The sequence below is a fragment of the Mobula birostris genome, chromosome 10 (genome assembly GCF_030028105.1).
Source record: "Mobula birostris isolate sMobBir1 chromosome 10, sMobBir1.hap1, whole genome shotgun sequence".
NCBI lineage: Eukaryota > Metazoa > Chordata > Chondrichthyes > Myliobatiformes > Myliobatidae > Mobula > Mobula birostris.
Genome location: NC_092379.1, coordinates 137,435,921 through 137,451,401, shown reverse-complemented (window position 1 = coordinate 137,451,401; position 15,481 = coordinate 137,435,921). Strand labels below are relative to the sequence as shown.

General features: G+C 43.1%; 1 protein-coding gene across 7 annotated transcripts in view; it reads left to right on the top strand.

Moving 5' to 3' along the window:
* The window catches only part of aff2 (AF4/FMR2 family, member 2), a 703,805-nt gene that overhangs the window by 671,038 nt on the left and 17,286 nt on the right, over positions 1 to 15,481 (top strand). For all 7 annotated transcript variants that reach the window (XM_072271046.1, XM_072271044.1, XM_072271049.1 and 4 more), the window contains one exon: positions 7,043 to 7,092. In XM_072271046.1, coding sequence (XP_072127147.1) covers positions 7,043 to 7,092 — 50 coding nt within the window. The remainder of the gene's footprint in view (positions 1 to 7,042; positions 7,093 to 15,481) is intronic.

Below are 15,481 nucleotides of genomic sequence, written 5' to 3'. Positions count from 1 at the left end.
AGTAACACACAAACAGCTGGAGGAACTCAGCAAGTCAGGCAGCGTCTATGGAGAGGAATATACAGTCAGTGTTTCATCAGGGTTGGAAAGGGAGAGGAAGAAACCAGAATAAGATGTGAGGGGAGGCGAAGAAGTACAAGGTAGAAGGTGATAGGTGAAGCCTGGTGAGGGGGAAGGTAGGTAGGTAGGGGAGCATGTGTTGTTTGTGTCAATGGTGAACACAGTCTGATGATCTGCTGTGGGCAGCCCACAAGTGTCATCATACTTCCGGCACAGTGGCATCAAGGTTAGCGTAATCCCTTTGCATCACCAGCAGATTTCAATTCCGCTGCTCTCTGTAAGGAGTTTGTACGTTCTCCCTGTGATGACGTGGATTTCCTTTGGGTGCTCTGGTTCCCTCCCGCATTCCAAAGTCATACGAGTTAGTTGGTTAACTAGTACATGGGTATAATTGGGCAATGCAAGGTCAGTGGGCCAGACGAGCCTATTACTGTGTTGTATCACTAAATCGATAAAAATGCATAGAAATAAAACATACCATGCCCACAACCTGCTATTGCTAACTCCTACGTTTTTGGAATGTGGGAGGAAACTGGAGAACGTACAAACTCTTTACAGGCAGCGGTAGAAAATGAAACATGGTTGCTGGTGCTGTTAAGTGTTATGCCAACATGTCGCTCTTGTGTTACACAGTGGGAAATGTATGGGTTGGTAGATTTAACTGGCCATTGTAAATTAGCTCCATGTATACACTCAGTGGCCACTTTTTCAATACCTCCTGTACCTCATAAAATAGCCATTGAGTGTATGTTCATGGTCTTCTGCTGCTGCAGCCCATCCACTTCAAGGTTCTATGTGTTGTGCATTCAGAGATACTCTTCTGATCATTATTATTGTAACACATGGTTACTTGAGTTACTGTTGCCTTCCTGTCACTTGAGCCAGTCCAGCATTCTCCTCTTATCTCTCTTATTAACAAGGCATTTTCACCCACAGGATTTTCACTTGATTTTTTTTTTTTGTTTTTCACACAATTCTCTGTAAAATCTTGAGAATGAGTGCGTGAAAATCTCTGGGGATCAGCAATTTCTGAGATACTCAATCCATCCCATCTGGCACCAACAATCATTCCATGGTCAAAATCACTTAGATTATATTTATTGCCCATTCTGATAGCTGTTCTGAAAAACAACTGAACATGTAGACTATGACTGCATACTTCCATACATTGAGCTGCTGCCACATGATTGGCTGATTGGAGATTTGCATTAATGAGCAGGCGTACCTAATAAAGTGCCCACTGAGTGTAAATGAATGGTAGTATCTGGAGGTAGCCGGTTGAACTGTGCTGTGAATTAAATGGATTAGTTTTGGATTAGTGTAAATGAGTGCTTGATGGTCAGTTTGCACTCAGTGCATCAAAGAACCTCTATCTGTGCTATATGATTCTATACATCTGTGTTCCTGTTGGAAAATTTGTTCAAGAGGGAGCTGTGCTACATAAGAACGAACTTTGCTTTGGCACAGAGAACAAGTGGCAACTATAAATGGAGAGATTGACAAACCAAAAGACCCAACCACTGACCATAGCCAACACGTACACTTAGCCACACTGTACCAGGACATGTGGACCCCGAATTGGCCTCTAGATTCTCTCAAATAGACAGCCCCTTAGGAGAACATCATATTCGACTCGAGTGGTCGCACAATTTCAAAGAGAGCCCCCCAATGCTTCTCCAGACCAATAGAGAAGGGGTAACAATTCCTTCAATGGTAAACAGCTCAATAACACCAGCTCCTCACATAGCCCTCTCCAAATCCACGAGAGTCTGTCCAGACAACTTGTTTAATGCCTTGAACCTTGTGAGCTTTCGTGCAGACTCACACCTTGCACTCCACCCAAGCAGCAAGTATCAAATCTGCCCAAAGTCATCTATTCTAATCTAACTAGTAATACAACTTAAGTGGTAAAAGAATATTTAATTTTCCTATCTCAGATCCCATCAAAATATGCAGGGTTGTGGCACAATATCAATTGCTCAGGATTTCCTCAGATTATGATCACATTTCCTCAAGAATGAGGTAATAGAGAAATTAGAAATCTTTAAACAAGTGGCTCCTGATTTCTGGAATTGCTACTTCACATCTCATAGAGAAAGTGTGCATTCCAGATCAAACTTGAATCAATAAAGGATGCTCAAAAGCTGTGGTGGATATGAACGCTATCACATCTTACAAAGTGAAACCAAGTGACATAGGTGGCAACAAGGCTCTGCTTCCAGATGAGCTCAATGACTTCTGTGCCCTCTTTTGCCAGCAAAACATGGAGGAACCTTCAGAAACTCACACATCCCCAATGATCCTGTAATTTTGATTCCTAAAGCCAACATTAGAGCTTCCTTCAGGAGCATAAACCCTCGGAAAGCATCCAGCCCAGATGAGTACCTGACTGAGTGCTAAAGACCTGTGTTGTCCAACTGGCTGGAGTGTTCACTGAGATCTTTAACCTCCCACTTCAGTCGTCTGAGCTGCCCAGCGGCTTCATACAGGCTTCAATTATACCACTGTCTCAGAAGGGCATGATAACCTACCTCAATGACGATCGTCCAGTATTACTTACATCCACAGCAATGAAGTGCTTTGAGAGGTTGGTGGTGAAACATATTAACTCCTGCCTGAGAAGTAACTTGGATCCGCTCCAATTTGCCTACCATCGCAAGAGGTCCACTGCAAATTCCATTCCAATGGTTCTTCTCTCAATCCTGGAACATCTGGACAGTGAAAATACATACATCCGGATGCTCTTCATTGACTACAACTCAGCATTCAATACTGTCATCCCCTCAAAACTAATCAATGGACTTCAAGACCTTGGCCTCGTTAGCTCCTTATGCAATTGGATCCTGGATTTCCTCACTTGCAGACCTCAGCCAGTTCAGATTGACAACAATATCTCCTCCACAATCTCCCTCAGCACAGGTGCATCATAAGGCTGTGAGCTTGGCCCCCTACTCTTCTCATTTTATACCTATGCGAGGCTACACATAGCTCCAATACCATACTTAAGCATGCCAAAAACACCACTGTTGTTGGCCAAATCAAAGGTGGTGACAAATCAGCAAATAAGAGGGAGGTTAAAAATCTGCTTGAGTGGTCCGACAACAACAACCTCTCACTCAATGTTAACAAGACCAAACAGTTGATTATTGACTTCAGTAGGGAGAGAAAACTGGAGGCCAATGAGCTAGCCCTCATCAAGAAATCAGCGGTGGAGAGGACCAGCAACTCTAAATTCCTGGTGGTATAATTTAGAGCATAAGACCATAAGTAATTGATGTTTCCATACCAGGCTGTGAGGCAACTAGTCAATATACTCTCCACCACACATCTATAGACGTTTGTCAAAGGTTTAAATGTCATGCCAAATCGTCACAAACTCTTAAGGAGTTAGAGGCGCTGCCATGCTTTCATTATAATTGCACTTACATACTGGGCCCAGGACAGATTCTCCGAATCTCAGAGAAACATTCGGAATGTGAAAAGGCCTGAACAGATTAGACATGGCAAAGTTATTTCCCATGGTAGGGGAGTCTAGGACAAGAGGGCACGACTTCAGTAACAGAAATTTTGATCAGGGTGCCCAAGCCTTTGCATGCCACTGTATATGTACTTTGAGAATCAGTTTACCTTGAACTGTAAACTTTAAACTTCGAGTTGTCACAGAATAATGCAGTGCAAAAGCGGGAATACGAAAATATCACATCTGGAGTATTGCATTCATTTCTGGTCTCCTCCCCTCCCCCACAATTATAGGGAGTATGTTGGGGGGTTTGGGAGTGGGTCAGAAGAAGTCTACCAGGATGTTGCTTGGATTAGCGGGCATATGCTGTAAGAAGTGGTCAGACAAACTTAGGTTGTTTTCTTTGGAGTGGTGGAGGCTGAGGGGAGATCTGATAGAGGTTTATAAGATTATGAAGGGCATAGATAGAGTGCACAGACAATGTCTTCCTTCCAAGGTTGTAATGTCTAATACTAGGGGGTTGAAAGCAGTAATTTCAAAGGAAGCGTTGGGGACAGATTTTTTTTTACACAGAGAGTTATTGGTGCCTGGAGTGCGCTGTCAGGGGTTATTTTGGAGTTAGATAAGACAGAGGCATTTAAGAGGCTCTTAGACAGGCTAATGAATGTGCAGAGAATGGAGGGGTATGGACATTTTGTAGGCAGAAGGTACTAGTTTAGTTGTGCATTTAATTACTGGTTTAATCTAGAACAATATAATGGGCAGAATGGCCCTTTCCTGTGCTTATTGTTCTATATTCTATTCCCTGAAAGCATCTCTGGGTCTTTCATCTTGGGGTGATTATTGTCAGGAATAAGTAGTTCACACACCACTGCAGAGGTCACTCAGAGACAACCACACAGTTATTTCCCACAGAGAATGAGCTAGCCAGTTTGTAAAATAAGTCTCAATTTCAAGTTCGAGTTTATTACCATCTGACTGTACACCCAAATGAAATGATGTTCCTCCAGACCACAGTGCATCCACAGAACATATATCACGTACAGCACAAAAACCAAAAAAATAACATAAATAAGCTAATAAATAATTCAAAAGGCATGCAGCACAGGTAAACAGTAAATAATAAGAGCATGCAGTAAACAACTTGTTGTCCTAGTGACGAGAATTTGGTAGTGGCAAAGTATTCATTAGTCTCACAGCCTGAGGGAAGTAGCTGTTACCCAGTCTGGCAGTCTTAGACCTGATGCTTCAGTACCTCCTTCCTGATGGTAGTGGGTCAAAGAGATTGTGGGATGGGTGGTAGGGATCCTCAGCAAAGTTTTGTGCCCTTTGTCTGTAACACTCCTGGCAAGTATCACAAATAGGAGGCAGGGATGCCCTGATGATTATCTCAGTGGTTTGTACTATCCTCTGTAGGGTCTTGCAATCTGATGTCTTGCGTCTTCCGTACCACACAATAACGTAGCTAGACAGGACACTCACAATGGTGCCCTGTCTCCAACATTATTCATTGATATTTTCAGTTGCGTGCCTACATAGTACCAGATTTATTGGTTCCATTGACCACAGAACCTCTGGTTAATTATCTGAAGCAAAGTACTGTCATTAAAGAAAGAAATGTTTAAGTGTTTAGACCTCATCAAACTTGTCCAACCAATGGCAACCTTGTAAATTGTGACCTGTGTTGTATCGTAGAGAATACAAAGAAAATGTCTGCATAGGAAGCTGCCACAAAATAACAGCTGTATAACAATGACCAGTTCATTTGTTCCATAAACATGAGCGGTTCTGCAGATGCTGGAAATTCAGAGCGACACACACAAAACACACACCGAAGGAACTCAGCAGGTCAGGCAACATCAGTGGAGGGGAATAAATAGTCACCTTTCAGGCTGAGGCCCTTCATCAGCACTAGAAAGGAGAAGGGAGAAATTTGTTTCTATTGACTGTTTACTTCCCTTGTAGATGATGCCTGACTTGTTCAGATCTTCTAGCATTTTGTGTATTAATTTGTACCAGAAATGTTCAAGTTCGAGTTTATTGTCAGGGTATAAATGTCATGAAAATTAGCTCTCTGCAGCAGCAGCATAGTATATTAGAAACATGACAAACATCAATTGCATAAACTTAAGTTAACATAAATTATACATAACAACACAAACATAACAACATTATTGCAAGTTGAGAGAGAGAGAGAGAACAGCCCACGGTAATGTTCGAGTTTTTCAGCTCGGTTCAAGAAGCTGATGGTGGCAGAGAAGAAGCTGTTATTGAACCTTGCAGTGTGGGCCTTCTGTCTCCTGTGTCTCCTGCCTCCTGCTCCTTTTCAGCGATAATTAATTGTTGGACAGCAGGGATAATCCCCCTGCTCTACTTCAAGGGAATGCCGTGGGATATCGTTACTTGCAAACAGACAATCTTGGTTTAACATTTCATCCGAAGACACCAGCCCCTCCTTTTGATGTAGCACTGGGATCTGAGCCTGCACATTTATACTCAAGTGCCTTATTTAGAGGCTAGAATCACGGCAAGCATACGCTTCCCCCATCTGAAGTGCCAGCATTACAAGTTGCAGGCAAGTTAACCGTGACCTCAGAATTGTGTTTGGTGATGTTGATGTGTGGAAGATCAGAGCAAAGATGCTTTATTCATTTTATTTAATCTGGCAGTAGAACCCACACCAATCAGTGCTCCATTGGGTTTTGGACTTTTATCCTGCTGCTGAGTCTCTGCAGATGTTCTCGATGGTGGGGGAGGTTGCACTTGGTATGGAGGATCGTGAGAGGCTGCAGAGAGTTGTAGACTTTGCCAGCTGGATCACGGACGACAAGCTTCCCCACCATTGAGCACATCTTCAACAGCCAGTACCACAAGAAGGCGGCATCCATTGTTAAGGACCTTCACCATCTGGGTCATAGCCTTTTCCCATTACAACCATCGGGGTGGAGAGACAGGAGCTCAAAGCTACACACTTAACAATTTAGAAGCAGTCTCCCCTCTGTCATCAGATTTCTGAACGATCAATGAACCCACGAGAACTACCTCGTTATTTATCGTTTGCACTATTTATTGACTTGGTAGCTTTGAGTAATTTTTATGGAAATAATTCAGAAAATGTGTAGCTTGGGTGGTTGATCGTTGGGTTGAGTTTTTTCCAATACTCGCAATTTGCTAGCAAACGTGTCGTCACCATACGAGGATACATCATCAGTGTGCTGTTGTTAGTTGTGTGGAGGACTCAACCCAACGAGTAATTTTTATGATGAATCATGAATTTCATAACATACGTTGTGATGATAAACCCCAGTATTACTTTTTGTTCGCTTTGTATAATTTAGAGTAATTTTATGCCCTTGCACTGTACTACTGCCGCAAGACAAAATATTTCATGCGATGTAAAAGGGTGATAATCAATCCAATTCTGATTTCTCTAAACAACAAATTTGAAGCCCCCACTCAACTTGCTTAGAAAGCTGCCTCAGGCCTCTACTGCATTTTCATTTGTGGTTTTCTCTGTTGCAGAGTTCCTCGAAAGCCTCGCAGGTTCCGTCTCCTTGGGGAACAAATGGAAAGTAAGTTTTCCTTATTTATTCCCTGGCTCCAGAGTTTACTAGAGGCAGGTATCTTGCAGTAGGGCTGGTTACTTGGATGGGTTCTTCTCAGGTTTTCTTTAAAATCTCTTCCTAGGAGATTCCTGTAGGTATACCTATACCTCAGGCTGCAGTGTTTCAAGAAGGCAGCTCATCGTCACCTTCTCAAGGGCAACTAGAGATGGGCAATAAATGCTGGCTTAACTGGTGATGCCCACATCCAGTAAATGAATAATAAAAAATAAGTTTGCAATCTGGGTGTGGGGTAGTGAGGTAACATCCATGAGACCATATGACATAGGAGTGGAATTAGGCCATTTGGCACATTGAGTCTGCTCCAGCATTCAATCATGGCTGATCCCTTATTTTTTCCTCCCTCCGCAGACCCCCTACCCGGCCTTCTCCCCGTAACCTTTGCTGCCGTGGTCAATCAAGAACCTATCTATCTCCACCTTAAGTACACCCAATGACCTGGCCTCCACAGCTGCCTATGGGAACAAATTCCACAAATTCACCACCCTCTGGCTAAAGAAATTTCTCCAATTCTCTGTTTTAAATGGACACTCCTTTATCCTGAGGCTGTGCCCTCTTATCCAGTACTCCCCCAACATGGCAAACATCCTTTCCATATTTACTCTGTCTAGCCCTTTCAACATTCAAAAGGTTTCACGGAGATCCCCCCCCTCATCCTTCTAAATTTCAGCGAGTAGAGGTGCAGAGCCATCAAAAGTTCCTCATTTGATAACCTTTTCATTCTCAGAATCATCCTTGTGAACTTGTTCTGAACCCTCTCCAATGCCAGCACAACTTTCCTTAGATATGGAGCCCAAAACTGTTCACAATACTCAAGGTCAGGTCTCACCAGTGCCTTATAAAGCCTCAGCATCACAACCCTGCTCTTATATTCTAGACATCTTGAAATTCATGCTAACATTGCATTTGCCTTCCTCACCACTGACACAACCTGCAAGTTAACCTTTAGAGTGTTCTGCACAAGGACTCCCAAGTCCCTTTGCATCTCAGATTTTTGAGTGTTCTCCCCATTTACAAACTAGCCTGCATATTTATTGCTTCTACCAAAGTGCGTGACCATGCATTTTCCAACATTATGTTTCATTTGCCACTTTCTTGCCTATTCTCCTAATCTGTCTAACTCCTTCTGCAGCCTTCCTGTTTTCTCAACAGTACCTTCCCCCATCCACCAATCTTTGTATCATCTGCACACTTGGCAACAAAGCGATCTATTCCATCATCTAAATCATTGATATACAGCATAAAAAGAAGTAGTCCCAGCTCTGAACCCTGTGGAACACCACTGATCACTGGCAACCATCCAGAAAAGGCTCCTTTTATTCCTACTCGCTCCCTCTTACCAATCAACCAATGCTCAGACCATGCCAGTAACTCCCCTGTAATACCATGGGCTCTTAACTTGGTAAGCAGCCTCATGTGTGGCACCCTGTCAAAGGCCATCTGAAAATCCAAGTATACAACATCCACTGCACCCCCTTTATCTATCCTACTTGTAATCACCTCAAAGAATTCCAACAGATTTGTCAGGCAAGATTTTCCCTCATGGAAACCACACTGACTTTGTCCTATCTTGTCCCATGTCACCAACCTCATCCTTAACAATTGACTCCAACATCTTCCCAACCACCGAGGACAGGCTAAATGGTCTGTAATTTCCTTTCTGCTGCCTTCCTCCTTTTTTAAAGAGTGGAGCAACATATGCAATTTTCCAGTCCTCTGGAACCATGCCAGAGTCCAATGATTCTTGAAAGCTCATTACTAATGCCTCCACAATCTCTACTGCTACCTCTTTTAGAACACTAGGGTGCAGTTCATCTGATCTAGTTGGCTTTTGTACCTTTAGATTTTTCAGCTTTTTGAGCACCTTCTCCCTTATAATAGTAACTGCCCTCACGTATCTTCTCTCACACCCTTTAACACTAGGCACATTGCTCGTGTCTTCCACAGTGAAGGTTGATCAAAATACTCATTTAGTTCATCTGCTAGCTCCTTATCCCCTGTTATTATTTCTCCAGCCTCATTTTCTTGTGGTCCTATATCAACTCTCATCTCTCTTTTATTTTTTATATACTTGAAAAACTTTTTCTGTCCACCTTGATATTGTTTGCTAGCTTGCTTTCATATTTCATCTTTTCCCTCCTAATGATTCTTTTAGTTGCTTTCTGTAGGTTTTTAAAAAGTTTCACAACCCTCTATCTTCCTGTTAATTTTTGCTTTGTTGTCTGCCCTCTCTTTTGCTTTTACATTACCTTTGATTTCGCTTGTCAGCCACATTTGTACTATTTTGCCATTTGAGTATTTGTTTGTTTTTGGAGTACATTTCTCCTGCACCTTCCTCATTTTTCCCAGAAACTCAAGCCATTGCTGCTCTGCTGTCATCCCTGCCTGCATCTCCTTCCAATTTACTTTGGCCAACTCCTCTCTCATCCCACTCTAATTTCATTTACTCCACTGAAATACTGATATGTCAGACTTTACCTTCTCCCTATCAAATTTCAAGTTGAAAATCATATTGTGATCGCTGCCTCCTCAGGGTTTTTTTTTTTAACCGTAAGCTTCCTAGTTACCTCTGGTTTATTGCATCATACTCAGTCCAGTATAGCTAATCCCTTAGTATGGCTTTATGGTCTTATGGTCTGGTGGCTCAATGACAAACTGCTCTAAAAAGCCCTCTCATAAGCATTCAACAAATTCACTCTCTTGAGATCCATTACCACCCTGATTTTCTCAATCTACCTGCATGTCCCATGACTATCATAACCTAGGCCTTTTGACACGCCTTTTCTATTTCCCATTGTAATCTGTAGTCTACATCCCAGCTACCATTTGGAGGCCTGTATATAACTACCGTCATGGTCCTTTTACCGTTGCAGATTCTTAAGTCAAACCACAAGATTTCAACATTTTCCAATCCTATGTCGCAGTTTTCTAAAGATTTGATGCCATTCTCTACCAGCAGAGACAAGCCAACCCCTGTGCCAACCTTACTATCCCTCTGATACAATGTATTACCTTGGACATTCAGCTTCCAACCGCAACCATCCTTCAGCCACGATTCAGCCATTGTGATGGTGACAACATCATACCCAACAATCCGTAAAAGTGCAACAAGATCATCCACCTTATCTCTTATACTCCATGGATTGAGATATAAAACTCAGAGTACTGTATTTGTTACTCCTTTTGATTCTGCATCCTTAATGCACTGATACTCACCATGCTGGCTGCAATTTTGTCCTGTCATCTGCCTGCCCTTCCTGTCAGTCTGACTGCATGCTTTTTCACCATTCTCCTGTCCTGAGTCCCTTCACTCTGGTTCCCACCCCCCTGCCAAATTAGTTTAAACCCTTCCCAACAGCTCTAACAAACCTGCCTGCAAGAATATTGGTTCCCTTTGGGTTCATGTGCAACCCATCACTTTTGGACAGGTCATACCTCCCAATGTTTGAACAATTTGAAGCCCTGCCCCTTGCACCAAGTTCTCAGCCACACATTTATCTGCCAAATCATCCTGTTTTTATCCTCACTGGCGCGTGGTGCAGGCAGCAATCCAGAAATTACTTCCTGGAGGTCTTGCTTCTCAGCTTCCTGCCTAGCTCTCTAAATTCTCTCTTCAGGACCTCATTGCTTTTCCTTCCTATGTCATTGGTACCAATATGTACCAAGACATCTAGCTGCTCTCCCATCCTCTTCAAAATGCTGTGGTTGTGATCAGAGATGTCCCTGCCACTGGCACCTGGGAGGCAACATGCCATCTGGGTGTTCCATTCACATCCACAGAATCTCCTGTCTGTTCCTCTGAGTATTGAGTCCCCTAGCACTACCACTCCCCTCTACTCCCTCTTTCCCTTCTGCATCAAAGGCCTGAGCCACTGAAACTGCGAAACAGAGAGATAAACAGGTAAAGAAGAGAGGGAAAGAATTGCATCAATCAGAGAATTGAATAAAATAGAGAAAATTGTCTTGGACTTCCTTATTGTCATCGCAAGACCCTGTTGGACATTGGTGATGTGGAATGTTGCAAGTCCAATTCACTGCTTTATTGGTAAGACCGACAGTGGGAAAGCTGTGTGCCGTCGGTTACAGCACGAACTAGGCCTCATGCCGCGGGCTCGCCTGTTGCAGCCACCCAGGAGAGGAAAAGCCGGAGGCACTATGGTGCGGCATTCATGCTGGATTGGGAGCAGGCCCCCCACCCCCACCCCCACCCCCATCAGTGCTGCTGTCCAGTGTTCGCTCAGTGTAGGATAAGGTGAATTGCAGGTGTGTGTTCATCTGCGGACTGCTGAGGCCTCATTCTTACTGAAATCATCCATGCAGCATCATTCTGCAGGGCATGTGACTTAGGGACTAGGACTGTAATATATTTTTGTAGGACTGTATTTTTACTGTTATCTTGTATGGCTTCTAGTAACCCTGATCGGAGGGGCTAAGCAGGTGCTACACCTTGCCCAAGGGTGACCTACAGGCTAGCGGAGGGAAGGAGTGCCTTACACCTCCTTTGGTTGATGTGTATCTCCACCCCACCAGTTGGTTGAAAAAGTTAGGACTTCATTTCACAGAGCATAGGAAAATGAAAGGAAATCTTTTTGAGGTATATAAAATTATGGAGGAGGGATTACAGAGAAGGTGAATTTTGGCTTCCCTCATTTTGGGTGAAAGTAGAATGCAAGGTCATACAGTAGGTTTAAGGTGAATGGTGAAGTATTTAAGGGGAATCTGAGGGGGACCTACTTCATTCAGAGAGTGGTGCGAGTGTGAAATGAGCTGCAAGTGGAAATGGTGGATGCAGGCTTGATTGTATCATTCAAGAGAAATTTGGATAGGTACTTGGATAAGAGGGGTAGTGGTGGGGGAGCTATCAGCCAGTTGCAGGTAGATGTGACTAGGCAGAAAACCAGGCTGAAGTGCTTATTTCTGTGCCGTGGTGCTCTATGACTTGATGTACTGCTAGCCTGAGGCCCCTGTGTTCTAGAACACTTCCCAAGGCCCTATAATTAACTGGAGTCTGGTTGAACTTATCAAAGTACAACACCATGAAACTGTTCGAATTAAATTCCACCATCCATTCTCTGGCCCACTTCACAAGTTGGTCTAGATCCCACTGTAAACTTAGATAACCCTCTTCACTGTGCAGTATAACACCAACAGCAGCAAAGATAAATTGTATTATTTTGAGATTCAGCACGGTAATGGGCTCTTCTAGCCCATCGAGCCTGCACTGCCCAATTACACCCATGTGACCAATTAACCTACTAACCCATATGTCTTTGGAAAAGGCTGACACTTTTTAACAGCTAAAATAATTTACTACTTGAGGGAATGATACTCTGGGCAATTGTGGATGATTGGATGCTATTAATAATGATCAAAGTGTACTCTTTGGCTATCAATTAGTATAGCTAAATTCCACTGTCAGCTTGAATGGGTAATCAATATCCAAATTCTACAGCCTCACAAAGATCAATGGAGAAGTTAACAGAAGATCCTATTTTTGAAAATGCCATGACTCATCCAACATTGCGACGACAGAAGAACCCACCGTTGCCATTGGCGGGGGTGGGGGTGGGGGTAAGGTTTGAGTTCAAGAGCCACGAGGTAATGTTGCAGTTCTATGAACCCTGGTTAGACCACACTCGGAATATTGTGCTCAAGTCTAGTCATATCGTTATAGGAAGGATGTAGAAGATTTAGAGAGAGCACAGAGGAGATTTGCCAGGATGTTACCTGGATTAGATTACATGTCTTATGAAGATAGATTGAGTGCGCGAGGGCTATTCTCCTTGGACTGAAGGAGGATAAGATCCAACTTGGCAGAGGTATACAAGATAAGAGGCATAGATTAAGATGATCGCCAGACAATTTTACTTTCCCCAGTGGAAAATGGCTAATGCAAATAGGCATAATTTTAAGGTGATCGGAGGAAAGTGTAGGGAAGATGTTAGAGGTGAGTTTTTTACACAGTGAGGGGTGAATGCATGGAACGCCCTGCTAAGGTTGGTGGTCGAGGCAACAATATTAGGGGCATATAAGAAACTCTTGGATAGGCACAAGGATGATAGAAAAATGGCGGGTTATGTAGGAGAGAAAGGTTAGATTGATCCCAGAGTAGGTTAAAAGGTTGACACAACATTGAGGGCCAAAGTGCCTATAGTGTGCTGTAATGTTTAATGTTCTCTGTTCTATGTTATCATTGCACCAGGCGGGCGGTGTGAGTTTCAGAGACTGTTATTTCAGCAGGTTGTGAGGTCTGAGCTTGACTTCCTATCAGGCGGATTAGGCCACTATAACAACAATCAAGTTGTAAACACAGAAGTAGTCACTATTGTTTTATATTTAACATACATTCATTGTGTTCCCTCCCGTCCAGGGACTTCATATAACCTCGCTCTACACAGCCAGCTCCCAATAAAGGCGAATTGTCAACAGTTAAAGTGATTTACTTCCCTCCCATGTTGCCATCTTTCAATTTAATATCGACCTTTAGACTTCAAGTTGCAATGTTTACGTTTACTGAAGGGCTGATGAATATTTCATTGATAGATGTTAAGATCTGGTTTAAAAGCAATCAAAGTCATGGTTGATTGGCAAATAGCAGTCACATTTACAATGCTGGTTGTTTGTGATTATGACAGAGATTGCAGCTGGATTTTATCTGCTTGGAGTGCTTTCCAGTACAACATTTATCCCTGTCTCCTGTCAGACCGAATAAGGAAGGGCTGAGTGTAATTATTATGAATAAAATAACAGAACTCTTGATTGATTTGTGCAATAAAACCGTGCATCACGGTGTTAATCAAACTCCTCTTGAGTGCCTGCAAAGTGTTTGGTGTATTGATTATGAAGGCAGCTCACTGTCATAATGAACACAGGGCCTGCCTACAGGTTCAACATCTGCTTCCTTCTATATCACTGCTTGTCTCTTAATTACACTGAGGCTTTTCAGGGCAATAAACAAGCTGGATTTGAGCCAGGCATTCAACTTTCTCCAAGTTTTGTATCCTGGCTTTGACCCTGGGACTTACAAGGTCAGCAGTTCAATGCCACTGACATCACAACATCTGCTCATGTTCAGAACTGCTTAGCTCAGCAACTCCTTTCTTTGGACAAATTTGTTTGCCTGTGATATTAATGACAGGGAAACATATGTTGTGTTTCCTGGGACACATTACAGAAGAAAGACTAATATTCCTGTAGCCTTTTTCATGAGCAGAAGCTCCTCCTAAGTGCTTTGTAGACAATAAAGTACTTTTTCATTTAATAGTGTAATGTAGAAACCAAAGTGTCCAATTTATGCAAGGTAAGTTCTCTCAGAGAGAAGGAAATCAGTATCTTTATATCTCTGGTGTTGACTGAGCCAAGAATATAGACCTTCTTCACTGCGAAGAAATCCCACTGCAAGTGGTCACCAAATACACTCTGTGGTCTCCGCCCGAAATGTCAGTTCTTTGGTCCTCTCCATAGCTGCTGTGTTCTTCCACTATTTTGAGTGTGTTATTTAAGATGAGATTTTTTTAGTCACATGTACTTCGAAACATTGAAATATACAGTGAAGTACGTCACTGAACAGTACAGTCCAAAGACGTGCTGGGGGCAGGCCACATATCACCACACTTCCGAGCCACAACTTACTGTCCTGTCTAACCTGTACTTCTTCACTTAGAGGGTGGTGCGAGTGTGGAATGAGCTGCCAGCCGAAGTGGTGGATGTGGGCTCATTCAAGAAAAGTTTAGATTCGTAGGTACCTGGGTAGGAGAGGTTTGTAGTGACATGGTCCTCATGCAGGTAGATACGATTAGGGAGAAGATGAGGTTGGTAAGGACTAGGTGGGCTGAAGGGCTTGTTTCAGTGCTGTAGTGCTCTATGACTCTCTGACTCTATTCACGACGCGAGAAAAGTTTTTTCCCCACAGTGGCCTTTAGTTCTGTTACTGATCACTTTGGGTAGATAATTTGTTCTAATTCTCCAGCACATGGCAATGGATGGGTCTGACAGATGGTGGGACTGTCCCAGCCGGCCCATCAGACCTCAGAGTTAAATGCTGGGCCACTGCCAGTGTGTCTAACAACCCCATTGTTACCAGACTGTAATTCAGAGGCAGACGAACTCACAATAAACAGTCCACTAAAATCCAGTGGAACAGAAAATTACCCTGTGCTCTTGCACCTCTTACACTTTGGACTTGACTTCTGAAAGTCAGGGAAGAAGTTGATTGCAGATATACACTTCCATTGTATTGTGAGTCCATGTGACCAGGCTTGCTTCTGTCTGTCAGAATCCTTTTGCAGCAAGCAGAGTCAAAGGCAAATTTATGCACAGGTACATGTAAATATGATGA